Source organism: Empidonax traillii, unplaced genomic scaffold (genome assembly GCF_003031625.1).
Source record: "Empidonax traillii isolate 1590-97213 ecotype Southwest subspecies unplaced genomic scaffold, ASM303162v1 scaffold722:size395592, whole genome shotgun sequence".
Lineage (NCBI taxonomy): Eukaryota > Metazoa > Chordata > Aves > Passeriformes > Tyrannidae > Empidonax > Empidonax traillii.
The window spans coordinates 177,584-191,629 of record NW_020955915.1 but is presented as its reverse complement, the minus strand read 5'-3'; the positions used below and the strand labels follow the sequence as shown (position 1 = coordinate 191,629).

At 39.3% G+C, this 14,046-nt stretch overlaps 1 protein-coding gene across 1 annotated transcript in view; it reads left to right on the top strand.

Annotated features, from left to right (window-relative positions):
- The window catches only part of SLC9A9 (solute carrier family 9 member A9), a 146,958-nt gene that overhangs the window by 58,177 nt on the left and 74,735 nt on the right, over positions 1 to 14,046 (top strand). The window contains exons 7-9 of the mRNA XM_027900401.1: positions 196 to 334; positions 1,175 to 1,280; positions 7,744 to 7,832. Coding sequence (XP_027756202.1) covers positions 196 to 334; positions 1,175 to 1,280; positions 7,744 to 7,832 — 334 coding nt within the window. The remainder of the gene's footprint in view (positions 1 to 195; positions 335 to 1,174; positions 1,281 to 7,743; positions 7,833 to 14,046) is intronic.

Below are 14,046 nucleotides of genomic sequence, written 5' to 3'. Positions count from 1 at the left end.
CTTGAAAATAAATTGGCTGTCCCCAGTCTCCATCTGCTTTGCTCTCATGTGCTATTAGCCCAGAGAAGCCTTGGTTTGCATTCTGAGTCCCTACAAATATTAATTTTCAATTATGATTCCAAAATTGTAACAATATGATCGAGTTTGTTATTCCTTTTTCTTTCCCTCTCCCCCCTCCCTTTGTTTTCTTTTCAGCTCTATCTCCATTTACAGTCCTAAGGAGAATCCAAATGCTTTTGATGCTGCTGCTTTCTTCCAGTCAGTGGGAAATTTCCTGGGCATCTTTGCTGGATCATTTGCCATGGGATCCTCTTATGCCGTTGTCACAGCTTTAATATCCTTTATGGTTTGTTTTCAGGGAGAAAATTTATATATGTTGGGAAAAAACCACGTGATATCTGAGACTGACCACTTTTAGTTTAAGCCTGAACCTTTTCACTCTACATTCAAGTCTTTGCAAACCAAAAGACAAATCATAAACTGACAGAAAATGTTATTTGTCAGAACCCACAAAGAACCCTCATACTCAAATTCCTTTTGAGCATTAGGCAAGACTCTGGTCTTTATCTTACTATTTTAAAATATTTGCATTTTAAGGAAAGTGTTTTGAAGTATTTTGAGGTCAAAACATGAATTTACTGAATACAGTAACTTATTTATGAACTACAGGCTAGCAGCAATTATACAAAAATACAAGGAAAACACTGCACCCTGTCAGAGTGACTGACAACTTCATCAGTTTACCCAAGCTAGAAATGAAAGGTCTCTCTGTGGCCCTGCATTTTTTCTTGGGTTTTACAGTTCTTCATATAAAATGCTACTGTAAAAGAACAGTGATTTTCAGTTTTCTTGCACAGCTGCAAGTGGAAACAAATGCCAGTTAGCTTATAAAACTGGACAAAATTACTTCCTTTTGCTGGGAAAAAGAATATCAAATGCAACCAACTAGGCATTAATTCAAACCCCACAAAAGCACTTAAATAGCTGACTTCAAAACCTGTTCTGGATTTCCCCCTTTGAGGTAACTTAGAAGTTGGGCAGTTGTTCCTGCATTGCACTTGTGCAGATGAGTGTGGTGGGGGAGCTTGCTTTCTTTCATCCTTTACTGGGTCAGGAGTAATTTCAGCTTACAAAACTGTCAGGTTTTTATTTTTCCTTAGTAATCTTTTAGCACTTGACAAAATTTACAAAGCTGTGTGAGTTTCCTATGTTGGAGACAGGTCTGTTTTTCCTCCTATCCTGGAGTGCCTTCTTATCAGCAGAAGCCGCTGGGCTTACAGGTAAGTGGGGAATTTTACTGAATAAAAGCAGTTTTATAATATGGCTCTAGTGTGGGTAAAATGCATGTTTATTTTAGGTGTGACATCACATAAAAATCTTCTAAAAGCCTGTTGCTACACTGAAGATTGTTTCACCTTTAAGAACATTAGGAGACATTGAATAGTTCTTCTGGACAAAGACATATTAGATCAGACTCAAGTCCTCAGCCCTTCTTCCCTAGATTATCCCATCCCTATTAGTCCCACTAATAATCCAACTATTTTCTGCCCAGCTGTAGGACCAAAGCTGACAGTAAGTACAAGGAAGCAGATATGCAGTGCCATGTGACTGTGGCATGGTTGTTCCTCTGCACACACTGCATGTCCTGGTCCCTTCTTGTTCTCAGTTATCAGTGACTAAACATAGGACGGGGCCATCCTCAACACTGCCAGTGGCATCCACCTCTGCACTTCAACAAAAAGAAGTTTTCTTGTTCAGTGCCCCTGCACGAACACCTTTAGCACAGCAATGTCCCAGTGACAGGCAGAGAGATGTGTAAGCTGGTTGTTTTGTCATCAATGCCAGGAAAGAGATTATACAATCACACTCAATTAGATACCCAGGGCCTCCATTAAAGAGTAAACAGAAGTTTAGGTAAAAACTGCAAATGGATATAGTTTATCTACACAGCAACCTCCTGTACAGTGTAATTCAAGAGAACAAGGTTTGTATGACCCTGATTGTTTTAATGTTTTTGAGGCCTTCACCCCTGAAATCCAGTGCTCTAAATAATGCCAGGGAAAGAAAACTGCTTAATGGAGTGATGATGCAACCCATGCTGGTTTGTTTGCAAAACTGTTGAAAGGCTTTTGAAGTCAACAGTTACATTTATTATTTTTACTGAGTTCCCTGGAACTAGCATGTTACTTCTTTAATATCAGCCTGAATGAGTATCAACATCTGCATCTTCTGGCATCCTTGTCTTATTAATTAAACAATTTTGCATCCAGCTTACTGCCAAAATCTTCAGGCCAATGAATAAAAAGAGGGGCATCTGAACTTCATTTTCCTTGGATATTGTGTTTTCTCTGTTCCTTCCTTCTTAATGAACTTCAAAGGATTAACACCAGACACCAGTATTTCCCTGTAGCTATTAAGTAATGTATTTGCAAAATAATTTCATTCTTATAATGCTTTCCATACCAGTTCTTCAATCACTCTGAGCCTTTTGAAGTCTAATATTGAAGTATTTCACAATTTAGAAATAATGGGCTATACTGTTCTTGTGTGGGTATAGTAGGTGGTAGAGCCCACTTGTTCAGCTAGCAGGTTTTTTAAATAAAATGTAAATGGAGAGCAGTACAGGTCAATATTTTATTCCTTTGCCTCAAGATATTCCATGATACATAACACACAGTGTATGGGCCTGACCCTGGTTGAAAAATGGATGTGATTGAACCAGCAAATCAGAATAAAAATCCGGGATGACTACACAATTACTGTTATACTGATAACTGTAAATTATAAATTAATGCTATGGTTATTAATCTCATAGCTATATCTTCAGTGACATATGCATGATAAATTGATTCTTATACAGTAGAATCTAATTTGTGCATTTTCTCATTTGCCCTGAAGTGTATCATCCCTGACTGCTGAGAAAAGCTGTAATAGCAGAGTACTAGAGTAAGGTCAGTGCTAATAGAGTTGTTTTCATGTTCAGACTTCCTTACAGAGTATTTACTAGTAGGGTATAAAAATATTCATAAATAATTTAAATTAAACACTTGTCAAGATAAGTGAGGAAAGTACATCTTGCATGTATTAATTCCTTGTTCTCTTGTTTTGTAATTGACAAAATTTGCTAAATTTTAAATGATCCGTCATTAGTGTGTGAAAGATTCCATGATGTACATGGAACGTTCACCTCAGTTAGACCCTCTCTACCTACAGCTGTTTGAAGTGAGTAGATATTCAAATAAAAAGAGATTAATATACCTGCAGAAATACACTCAAACATCTATGTGAATTTTCTTGCATGTAGGTGTTAAGTGAATGCATACTTCAAAGTCATAGAGAATTTATCAGTGTAGCGGCATCAAAATTGCAGCCAAACCCCCCTGATTTTTACATGATAAAGATCTGCACTATGAAGGCAAGAAAGAAATAGGCCTTGAAGGAAAAAAATATTGAAGAGCATCTTCTTTTTTCATTTACTGATTTTCAGAGCCCTTTGTTTTCTGAACATTATAAAGGGAAAAGTTTGTGATAATAAATTCCTGCTGTTTCCTCACCTTCAGCAATTCTCATCTGAACATTTTGCGATGTGTCTGACACCTGCCTTCTTGTTCAGGGGCTCAGGGGAGAGCACAGTCCATCTAGAGGGAAAGTTTTTCCTCCAAAAATAAATAAGTATTTTATTATGGATGATGTACCCAGGATGAGTCCAAAACTCTGGTCTCTCACTGGGGCACTTTTGTGCTACCTTTGTGTTTAGGACACAGCAAGAACAAATGTCACCAACTTCCCCTTCCTTTAGTGCTGCTGACAAAGTGCATTTACTCTGCTGTTCACTGCTCCTGTTTGTTTGCTGTAACTTTTCTTGGATCCACCATCTACCTCATCGCTTTTTAAAATGTTGTGATCAGTTTTTCCTGTGACACTCTGAGAAGGGACCTACCAGGACATTCCTGTCTGCAGTTCTGCAAGCCCAAGTCAGGCTGGGACCCCACGGGCTTCAGTTCACTGAGCTGACATTATTCTATAAGTTATTCTGGGCTTTCAGTTCTAAACTTTGTGGGTTTCTTTCCTTCATTCATAAGCTATGTGCCATGTTGTGTCACACAGAGAAGTAGGCAGACTCCTCTCAGTTAGGAGGGAGAAGAGATACCCTGGCTTTTGGAGTAAAACTCAATCCTCTAAGCTGTAGTTCTGCCACTCCCAGGAGCACAGGATGAAATCTGAGCCCAATCAGGAAAGCAGGTGGTTCTGAGGTGGGAAGATGGCTCTGCAGGGCTGTGCATTGACAGATGACTGAGCCAGTCTGCCACAAATCTGCAGCCAATCCTTGGGGTTGGCTATTTTAGGGCCTGGGGTAGGTAAAGCCTTTTATACCAGAAGGGAAAATGAGGAAGGTACATGGTTTTTGAGAATATTGCATATTCTAGCATGGCATTAGGCTGAGAGCAATGACCAGCTGCATCAAATGAGGATAGTGGAGTCTCACTGCTATTGCAGAGGGTCAGGATAAACAGGAGAAGCACTCTTAGCACATCTACAATAAAAGCTGTTGTGTGTCACCGTGGGGGTTCCAATCTAAACTGAATTCAGCAATTCCTCTGAGGTTACACAAGTACAACACTGAAGCTCAGGTCTGGAAGCAGCCAGGTGCAACACCAATGAACCATCCCCAGATAAGGGCCAAAAAAATCCCCTCAGCTCCATCTTTTGTTACTTTCTGTCACTTCAACATAAACTAAACCTCCTACAACTCCAGAGATAAAAGCTTCACGAACAAAGTATGAGCTTTAGTTCTGCATTGGTGCAGGACTGGGGAAACAAGCCTTAAATCTTTTCTTTAGGATCACGAAAATGATTGGTCACACTCCACACCCTTGGTGAAAACACTCTGAATGGGGAGATTGTTGCCACTGGGGGTATGGCCTTATTACTGCAGCAATTCCAGGCAGACACTCTCCTTTCCTGCCACTCACACCTTCACTCTGCACCCCAGGACGTGCTGGGGACATTCTGATCAAAATATGACTCCACAGTAAATTTTATCTGATTTAAATAATTTCTCTTTTACCTAATCCTCACTGTTCTCCTTTCCACACGTTTCACACCTTTGATGAAGAGCATTCCCTGCTGGTTTTGCTTTTCTGGAGGATTTGTGGTATGCAGTGCATCTTTAGAGAGGAAGCTATACCTTTTATCCATTCCCTTGGGTCCCCAAAAGGTAGAGGTTTGATGTGGGTTTTTTTCTATCCCTTTTTTACCACCAAAAGCCCTGACAGCTGGACACATCCTGTCAGTTTTATTCTCTCAAATTAACAAAGTCTCAAGTTTTGATTGTGGCCACTCACTTCCAGGTTTACATTAAAAGCACATTGCACATGCTGCCCTTTTCTAATGTTTCTTTTTTACGGGTTTGTGAAATAATTAAAAACAAATTTGTCTTTTAGTGACAATACAGAAGGTATTTTTAGATTAACTCTCGTCAATTAATTCTCACACTATCAGGTTAATGTTCCCACCATCAGCAAAATACTTTTTAATATACAAGTTATCCATTTATCCTGTATTGTCTTTTGATATTACTAGCTTTTATCCTAACAATCAACTACTAGTATTTGTAAAAATAATCTAAGTTCCCTAACTGTATTAACAGCTAACAAGCTATCTGTTTCTCTTATATAAGGTGGGGAAAAATCAAATAAAATGGTAAGATTTTTATTTCTAATAAAAGATCTTTAAAGAGGATGATCTGCAGCTCAAGGTTTACTGGTGACTATAAGCATTTCACTGTGAAGTGTCTCATCTGTTAATAAAACACAAGGAGCTGTATTGCACTTAACAACTGATCTCCCATTTCAAATCAAAACATTGCCTGTTTAAGGTAGCATTTTGTTCTGCAATTGTAATCCTTCGTGTCTCAGTAGTTGCTAATTCTGCCGCTTAAAAATGAAACAAATGAGCTGTCTGCAGCAGGCTGAAATTACCCACTGAGCACTAAGGACTGCTAAAAAGACTGCCTTGTTTTATCTGCCTCCCTACAGCCAATAGATACTTTCTGTTTACAATTCCAGTATTGCCACATTTGCTCTTTCCTGTTTCTCTGTGCAAGCAAGCCTGCAAAAACTTCACAACCTCATTTACGTGCCCTACTCTGTTCATACACTGTTTTGCTACCCAGCTAAGCTCCAGCTTTAACAGTCTTACACAGAAATCCAGATTGCTTTTTCCTTCTAACTGAAGAGTTCTGTGTTTGCCTCTTTAGGTACTTCTCTGTCATCTGTGGTTGCATTAAAGTGTAATTGCTCCTTACTCTTAAGTAATCATTTTTATGTAAATGCCTTACAAACAGTTTTCTCCAAGCCTTTTAACGAACCATTCACTGCAAGAGGCACGGCTGGTACATATTAAGCTTTCTATTGGAGCAATTGAAATATCCCTCTGCATTCCCCCAGCCTTCCCTGGAAACAGGGGATCTGCTTTCTCCACTTGCATAATTGCACAGTTCAGTTCATTTATTCTTATTGGAAAATCAGATTTGGGCCTTTTTTTTTTCCTCACGTCACTCAGTTCCCTCACACACATAATTAACAGTTTCTTAGCAGTCGAGAACAGTTTATAATCATATTTGATAGTCAATTTTAAAAATGCAAGACAGAACCAGGATGATTAATAAAGTGAATCAGAAACTCTTATCTCCATTCCTGTTACTGAGCCTGGAGCTAGTGATACTCAGCAGCACTACTGACTGGCTGCATCTTTAGCTGAAATGTCACGGTTTGAGCATCCCACTGCATATTATCAATGCCTGGAGAATTTTTCAACTCACCAGATCAGTTCTGCACAATCAAATACAGTTACTGGGAAAAAAAGACGCGTTTATGAGAGCAATTAGACCTCCCAAAAATATCAACTCCCTGAAATGTATGTAAGCAGTGACAGCCTCACCACTCCTCACATTATTTACTGTGAAGAAAAGTCTTAGTGTAGCTAGAGAAAAATGAATATCAAAGCAGACTTAAGAAAATAAATATTAAAAAGCAAGGACACATTACTTAAAGCTTGGTGGAGTTTCTCTTGGCTACAGAGACAGTTCTGTAGAAGCAGTACAGGTAAATTTACAATATAAAGATAACCCAGCAGCAAAGAAAATGTCCACAGGGGTTTGGGGGGGGGGGGGGGGGGAAATAAGTATTTGCTTTCTCATTTTCTTTCTGATGGCAGTTATCCCTTGTGTCAAATTCATCTCAGAATTATTTACTCCATTCTCCCATCAAAGGCATATTAATGCCTTGATAATTCTTCCCAGAAACAAGAGGGTCTTGCAAGGAAACAAAATTGGATTTTGTTGGCCAATATTTGCAAGGATAGCAATCCAAGGAGAGTCTAGAGAAAGATGTAGTAAGGTAATAATTCTGTTATTCCTACATTAACAATTACTGTCAGGTAGATTATGGTCAGATCATGCCATGTATTAATTGAAACAAATTTTCTACAGCCTCAGGCCAAATACACAACAGTAGAAGTGCTATGAATGCATGACTGTCCAGGGAGAAGATTCAAGACCTACAGGACTTCCAGCAAAGAAAAAAAAATCTAGTTTGTTTAAAAGATGCTCTTATAAATATATCTCAAGTTTCTTCTGTTATAAAAAGCTGATAAGAGACTAATTTTCTTTTTTATGCAACTTTTTGCAAACCTAAGTAAGAGAAAGGAAGGAGCTAACTCTGGTTTTTCTCTGAATTTCAGGTATTGTTGCAGTCCTTTTCTGTGGAGTTACACAGGCCCATTACACCTACAACAATCTGTCAGCAGATTCCAAAATGAGAACTAAACAGGTAGGGCATGGAAATAATTGAGTTTGTGTCTTCAAGTGGTGTAAGGAATAAGAGTTCCTGGAATAGAACTGGATGGCTTTTCACTGATGCAAGGGGAGAGGCTTGTCTGGAATAGGGGACAGACCGGAGAAACAGTAACAATTCTCTGGATAAGGAAAAAAATAATGAGAATATAAGAATCTGTCCTTGCCAAGAGACCTGAAATGTCAGTCAGGTATGCAGACAACAGTTTACAGCACCTCCCATCCAAAAACGCTTCAAAGATGAGGAAATCAAAGAGCTCTGGTAAGGCACAAGTGGTCTGAGAGACTGGATCCACTTGATTTTTGCAGAAGGACTGTCTAATCTACAGTCTGGTGCACAGTCCTCATGGAAAAGTGACCAATTAGAAGGACAGTGATTTTTTTTCCCCCCATTGTATTATTTAGAGCTTAGAGATGAGAAATTTGGTCACCTGGTTTTTGTTTGCACAGGTGACTAGAGCATTGTAATTATTTTTGAAAACGTGGAGGTGTTCTCAGATCTATGCCACTGCAATGTTCAAAATACTTTTCAGCACAAGGAGTAATTTTAGACTACCCTGCCACTACCTAGATCCTATAAAAAGTCATTTAAATGCAGTTTTCTTCCCCTTTAATGTTGACCCATATGTCCCATGAACACCAGGTTGTAGAAAATCTATCTCCTAGAACAAAATGGAAACACACAGCCCAATACTATAATTTTCATGATGCAATCTGGTACCTTTTCCAGCAGCTCCTCTCTGTTAAGCATTGGAAATTTTACGTCGAAAATTTCATCGTTTCTTGCACATCTCAATTTAATCAAAAATCCAATTTTCTATCAAAAACAGCTTGATAGAAAAAAAATACTGGCCAGAGTCCCAGCTCAACTGTCAGAGTCTCCCAGAGTTTAAATCACAAAAAGGTTTCTGGTCAGTACTTCCACAATAAAGTGTTAGCTATTGAACAGGGTAAGGCTTCTCAATTGCATTTCTTCACACCAGCAGAGACTGATGCTTTCAAAAAGTATTCCAGCAGAGAAGTAACCTTTCTCTGATGCCTGCACTGTAAGGGAAGGACACAATATCTGCTATGGAATTGTTTCTGGTGCAGAAATACTGAACTAAATCTGCCATTGCTACCCTTGCATATCACTTCAAATTTGAATACAAGGATTGTTCAGAGATTCATCTGCATGATTTAGTGATGCATAGCCTCAGACAGAGAAAAAGATATTTTTGATATGGTGATATTAATTTTTAATGGTGATATTTTTAATTACATATGAAGGGGTTTCAACTACAGAATTAACTAACATTTTGTTTGAATGCATACTGGTTTTGTTCCTATTTACTCTGTTATTGCCTTCTATTCAAGAAGCACAAATAAAATGGTGAAAATAAACTGGATTTACCCTTGAACACACACAAAAGGGATTATTTGTTTCTCTATGCAGTTAGGAGTTTATGCACCCTTTTCTATTCTGTTTTTCTCTTCCCCCATAAGCTCTTAATCCTCAGGCTCCTTTATGATGTAGTTCAAAAATTGTTGTTAAATTCCTTTGAATTCTTCTAATTTATTTTCTAATCCAAACATTAGCCTTTCATATGCAGCTGTTTCAGTGAGACCTGCACTGCCTTTTTCTTTCTCTTCTCCCAAGAATTCTCTTCAAGCAAATTTAATAAGCCATCCACTTGGCATTCTCAGAATCATATATGACTTCAATGCACTTCAAATTAATATTGTTGCTCAGATAGTTGGCTTTGCTCCCAATCTGAGTCGGTTTTATTACTCATTACTGGCCAAAATCAAGGGCTTTTCAGTTCATTTATAGAATTATTCCAAAGCAGTCTCTCTCTTTTGTTACAATACAACAGAACTTTCAGTGAGTGCTGAACTGCAATGCACACTTACAAAACAGTGAGTTGAGGCTCAGGCTACAGCTAACAAAACCCATGGAAATCAGATTTAAAACTGTAAATCTGATTGTGAAATTGTGTTAGCTGTTTTTAAATAAATGCATTTTTTTTTTTACTGCTTTGCATAATTTTCTTTACTTTTTTTACTGAACTTTAACATTCTATAGCTTGATGGCAAAATCCAGTAAACAATGACAGAGAAGGTATTTCTGACTGTGATGCTGAGTTCTGCATATCTCATAATACCTCATCATTTTTTCTAAAAAAAATAGGTAAAGGGGGAAAAAAAAAGACGAGTATGTTTTTATTCAGTTATTGATATAAAATGAAAACTCATCTACAGTTCTTAAGTGAGAATTTCAGAACCTCAATTAAAAACGCCTGTTAAAAGATGCCATGCAATTATTAGTCCCCATGTATTCTTTATGATCCTGTCAATCACTGTTTAACATTCCATGAAAGAGAAATGCTGGATTTCAAGCATCTGAATCTGGAAGTATGAAGTAACATTAATCTTGTAAGAAAAAAATTGAGTATTTTAACACTGTTGTAAGAAAAGTAAGGTAACAAAGATTTAGTGAAAATGGAGGCTTTAGATGGTTTTCATTCAGTTCACTTATCCCAATTGTCATTAAGTATTTATAAACATTCTCTCGGTGTGTTTTTACTGTCATGTTTTAACATGAACGATGTTTTATGGCAGTATTTTTAAGTCATCCTCATTGACCTGACTGTGGTCACAGTGATTTTAACATTGCCATCGACCATGCCCTCCGTGGCAACAAGGTTAGGTCAAACAGAGTGCTCCTGAGTCTCAGACACTTAAAGTTTAATTTAGCCAATATATCTTTCGTGAAGGAGAAGATGAAACTGCTGGGATCAGATCGAAAGCTATTTGATTCTGAGCAGCTTTCTCCAGAATTATTTACAGCTGCTACCTCACCTCACGTTATGCTGCAGCCAAACAACAGTTGCTTCTAAATCTTGGGACATGAGGGCTCAGGTTTTACATCAGGCTGCAGATGTACAGTTGGGCTGGGTTGATTTGCTCTGCTACAAGTCAGTCAGTAGCTGGGCAGGGTGTTGTGAGATAAATGGAAATCCCTGGTTTGTGGGAAGTGGGCAGTATAAATCCCTACAGGTCACCTCTAGAAAGGGATGCACGGACAGGACAATACTCTGTTCTCTCCAGGAAGACAAGAAATACCTCACTGTCTTTTTCTCTCTGCCCTCTCTCACTTCCACTCAAATGCCGAGCTCAGACCAGTACATTTTCCTGGAGGGGGAGGACTGACTAAGGCTGTAAATGTTACCCATCATCCTTAGGAGCTGTATCATTTTCTGGTTGTGTTCCTTTAACTCTGGGGAACAACCACAGTGATGAGAATGGCACAGGGCAACACCTTTCTTTGGGTAAGTTTGCAAGGATGTGCAGAATTCTGTTTACAGCAATGTGGAGCGTCAACAACTTACAGATTCTGGAAAGGGAATTCTGAAATGCATCTCCTCTGGGTGTAGAGCCAGGGAATCCCAAGAAGACACCAGAAAGCATGTCCAGCCAACAAGGGAGTGTGTCCCACTCTGCCCTGTCTCCATTCACTCCCCCAGCCTAACCCTTGTTCACACAGTCACCTGTGAAACAGTTGTGTCTAACAAGCTAGTGCAGGTTGCTATCTCAAATTAAATGGAATGGCTTTTCTAGAGTTAAACAGTGAGCTGTTTTGCTGACCCTGACAGCCACCCCATTACAAACACCTGTCTTAGAGACAAAAGCTCGTGTCCTGATTGTCCAGCTGCACTGGGCGTGCAGTGTGCACAAGAGAACACATTAAGATTTCAGTGGCCCTTCACCTGCAAGCTTTTACACAGCTGGGAGAATGAGGTAAAGGAAAAACAAGAGAGCTCAGTGCTGCTTCACTTCTGAGTAACTCCACCAAAGCATGTGGTCTCACTAAAATGCTGCAGCAAGTTATTTAGACTGTAGGACTGAAAGTCCAGCCTGCTCTTGGGGCTTTGCTCACTGATGGACACAGTACTGGTTGGTTCCAATTTTACTCTCCACGCTATAAAGCAGACATGATTATCTCTGATTATTAAAAAGTCATCACTTTGCAGAAGAGCAGCTAATATTTCCAGGACATCCCTTGAAAATACCTGGAATTCTAAAAGCTTTCCTAGCTCACTGATGACATAGCTATATGTTTTCCAACAAGGACACAGGTTAGGGATCAATCAGCTGATTGTTGAATCATAAATTAAGCTGCATTCCAAAGAAACTTTGGTGTAAAAGGATTGTGTTTATAAGTATATTAATTTAATTCTGTTTATATTAATCAAAACAGGTTGACAAAACAGTCATAAAACATGTACTTTATAATTTCTCAAAAACTGTAAATCAAATCATTATAGTCTCTTGAGCCTAGTATGTTATCATATAATTTCAATATAGACTTCAGACTTAGAATAACAGAATCACTAAGGCTGGAAGAGATCTCCAAGATCATCAAATCCAACCATCAACTGAATCCCACTGTTCCCACTGAACTATACTGCAGAGTGTCACATCTGCTTGGTTTTTGAACACTTCTGGAGATGGTGACTCCACCATCCCTGGGGAGCTTGTTCCAATGCTTAAGTTAATGCTGTTCCATCCATGATTATAGACTCAAGTCAGAAGAAAACTGAAACGGTAAAGTAAAAGTAAAGTATGGCAATGGAGGTGTAAAATCGACTGAAAAGGGGAAAGGTAATCAATTGATCAGAGGAGTGTTATCTGAACTCCAACAGACTGTTTTACTAAAAAGAGCCTTGTAGGACTAAAGAGGTGGCTGAAGTCAGGTTTTGGCTCACTATATCCAAACAAAGCCCCATCACTGTGATCTGCTCATTCTGCTGCTTTTCTGCTGGCTTATAACCACATTGTGCCTTGTAACCAAATTACAGCCACCACTGAAACAACAGAGCTCCTTTCTCTAGGCACAGGATACAGTGACTGACATGGGATTCTTCCCTCAGCTGTCTTTTCATAGGAAAATTCATAAGGCACTGCAAAGTCTGCTCCAGTAACAGACTGATTTCTCCTGACTGTTGTTGTTGAAGGCACATGGCAGGAGCAGCAGCTGCTGCTGTTCTCTGTCTGTGAGAAGGAAGCAGCTGAGCAGAGCTGGCCGTGTGCTAATAACGCCCAGACTGCATCATCTGTTCTGCAAAGGGTCCCAGCCATGGTATCTCACACCTGAGAGAAGCAGCCCTCGAAATTCCCAGGGGGGAGCAGCAGCACAAAATGAAATAGGTTGAGTGCCCTTATCCCAACCCCTCCCCAGTGCACAGGACATGTGTGTGCCCTCTGGCTTTGCTTCTGCTGCTTGTGGGAGTGTCCAAGAGACCAACAGTTGAGCTGGGCTTGTTTCTACAGCACACAGCTGATCCTAAAATATCTCTGGCTAATGCCTACTATTTTCTGTCATCAGATGCTGGATTGTTTATAGATAATGTGTTTACACTTCTGGGAAGAAAAGCATACACACAAATGTCAGGTTATAATGGCTCTTACAGTTCGATCTCTTGACTTACAAAAACCTTTGAGAGTATTTCAAGATCAAGAAAAACCCTACTTACAGCAAAATGTCCTCAATAGTTAGCGAGGCAGCAACTACCACAAAACATAATTCTCACCCTTTTGAAATGAGCAGCCTGACTGACAGCTGTTGTGATTTGTTCAGAAACTCTGCTTAGGCAAAAATGACCTTTAAGGCGTTGCAAGAGGTCAGGTGTTTCCAAATACACCATTAGCAGAGAGAAAGACTGAGAGAAAAGAAAGTTATCTTCCAAACCAAGTTACCACCAGTACCAGATTCTAATCAGTCTTTGCATAGGTGCTGTGCAGGAGGAATCTGTTTTCCCAGCACACTCTCACTGCCTACGGGAAAATTTCATGGTAGAATATTATTTTTATTATCTTCCAAGGTATACAGCACCATGGGCTGGGGGATATGAGATAAGGTATTTGATGGCCAGTACTCCGAGGGTAAACTGAAAGTTCTTCTTAACTGATTCACGGCACTCACGTCTGGGAAAGACAGACTCAGGTCTTCAAAAATTCGACAAGAGGTCTTTGCCAAAAGGATCCAGTACAGTCCCAATTCCTGGTTAGCATTAAACAGGTTGCGTGCATGAAGTACTTTCTTCCTCGTAAGAGGAGACTGAGCATAAAATTTAGCTGTGATGGGCATTGTCTCTGTCTGTCTCATGGTTCCCTTCCTGCAGCTGGACAAAAAAAATCCTGAATTTCCA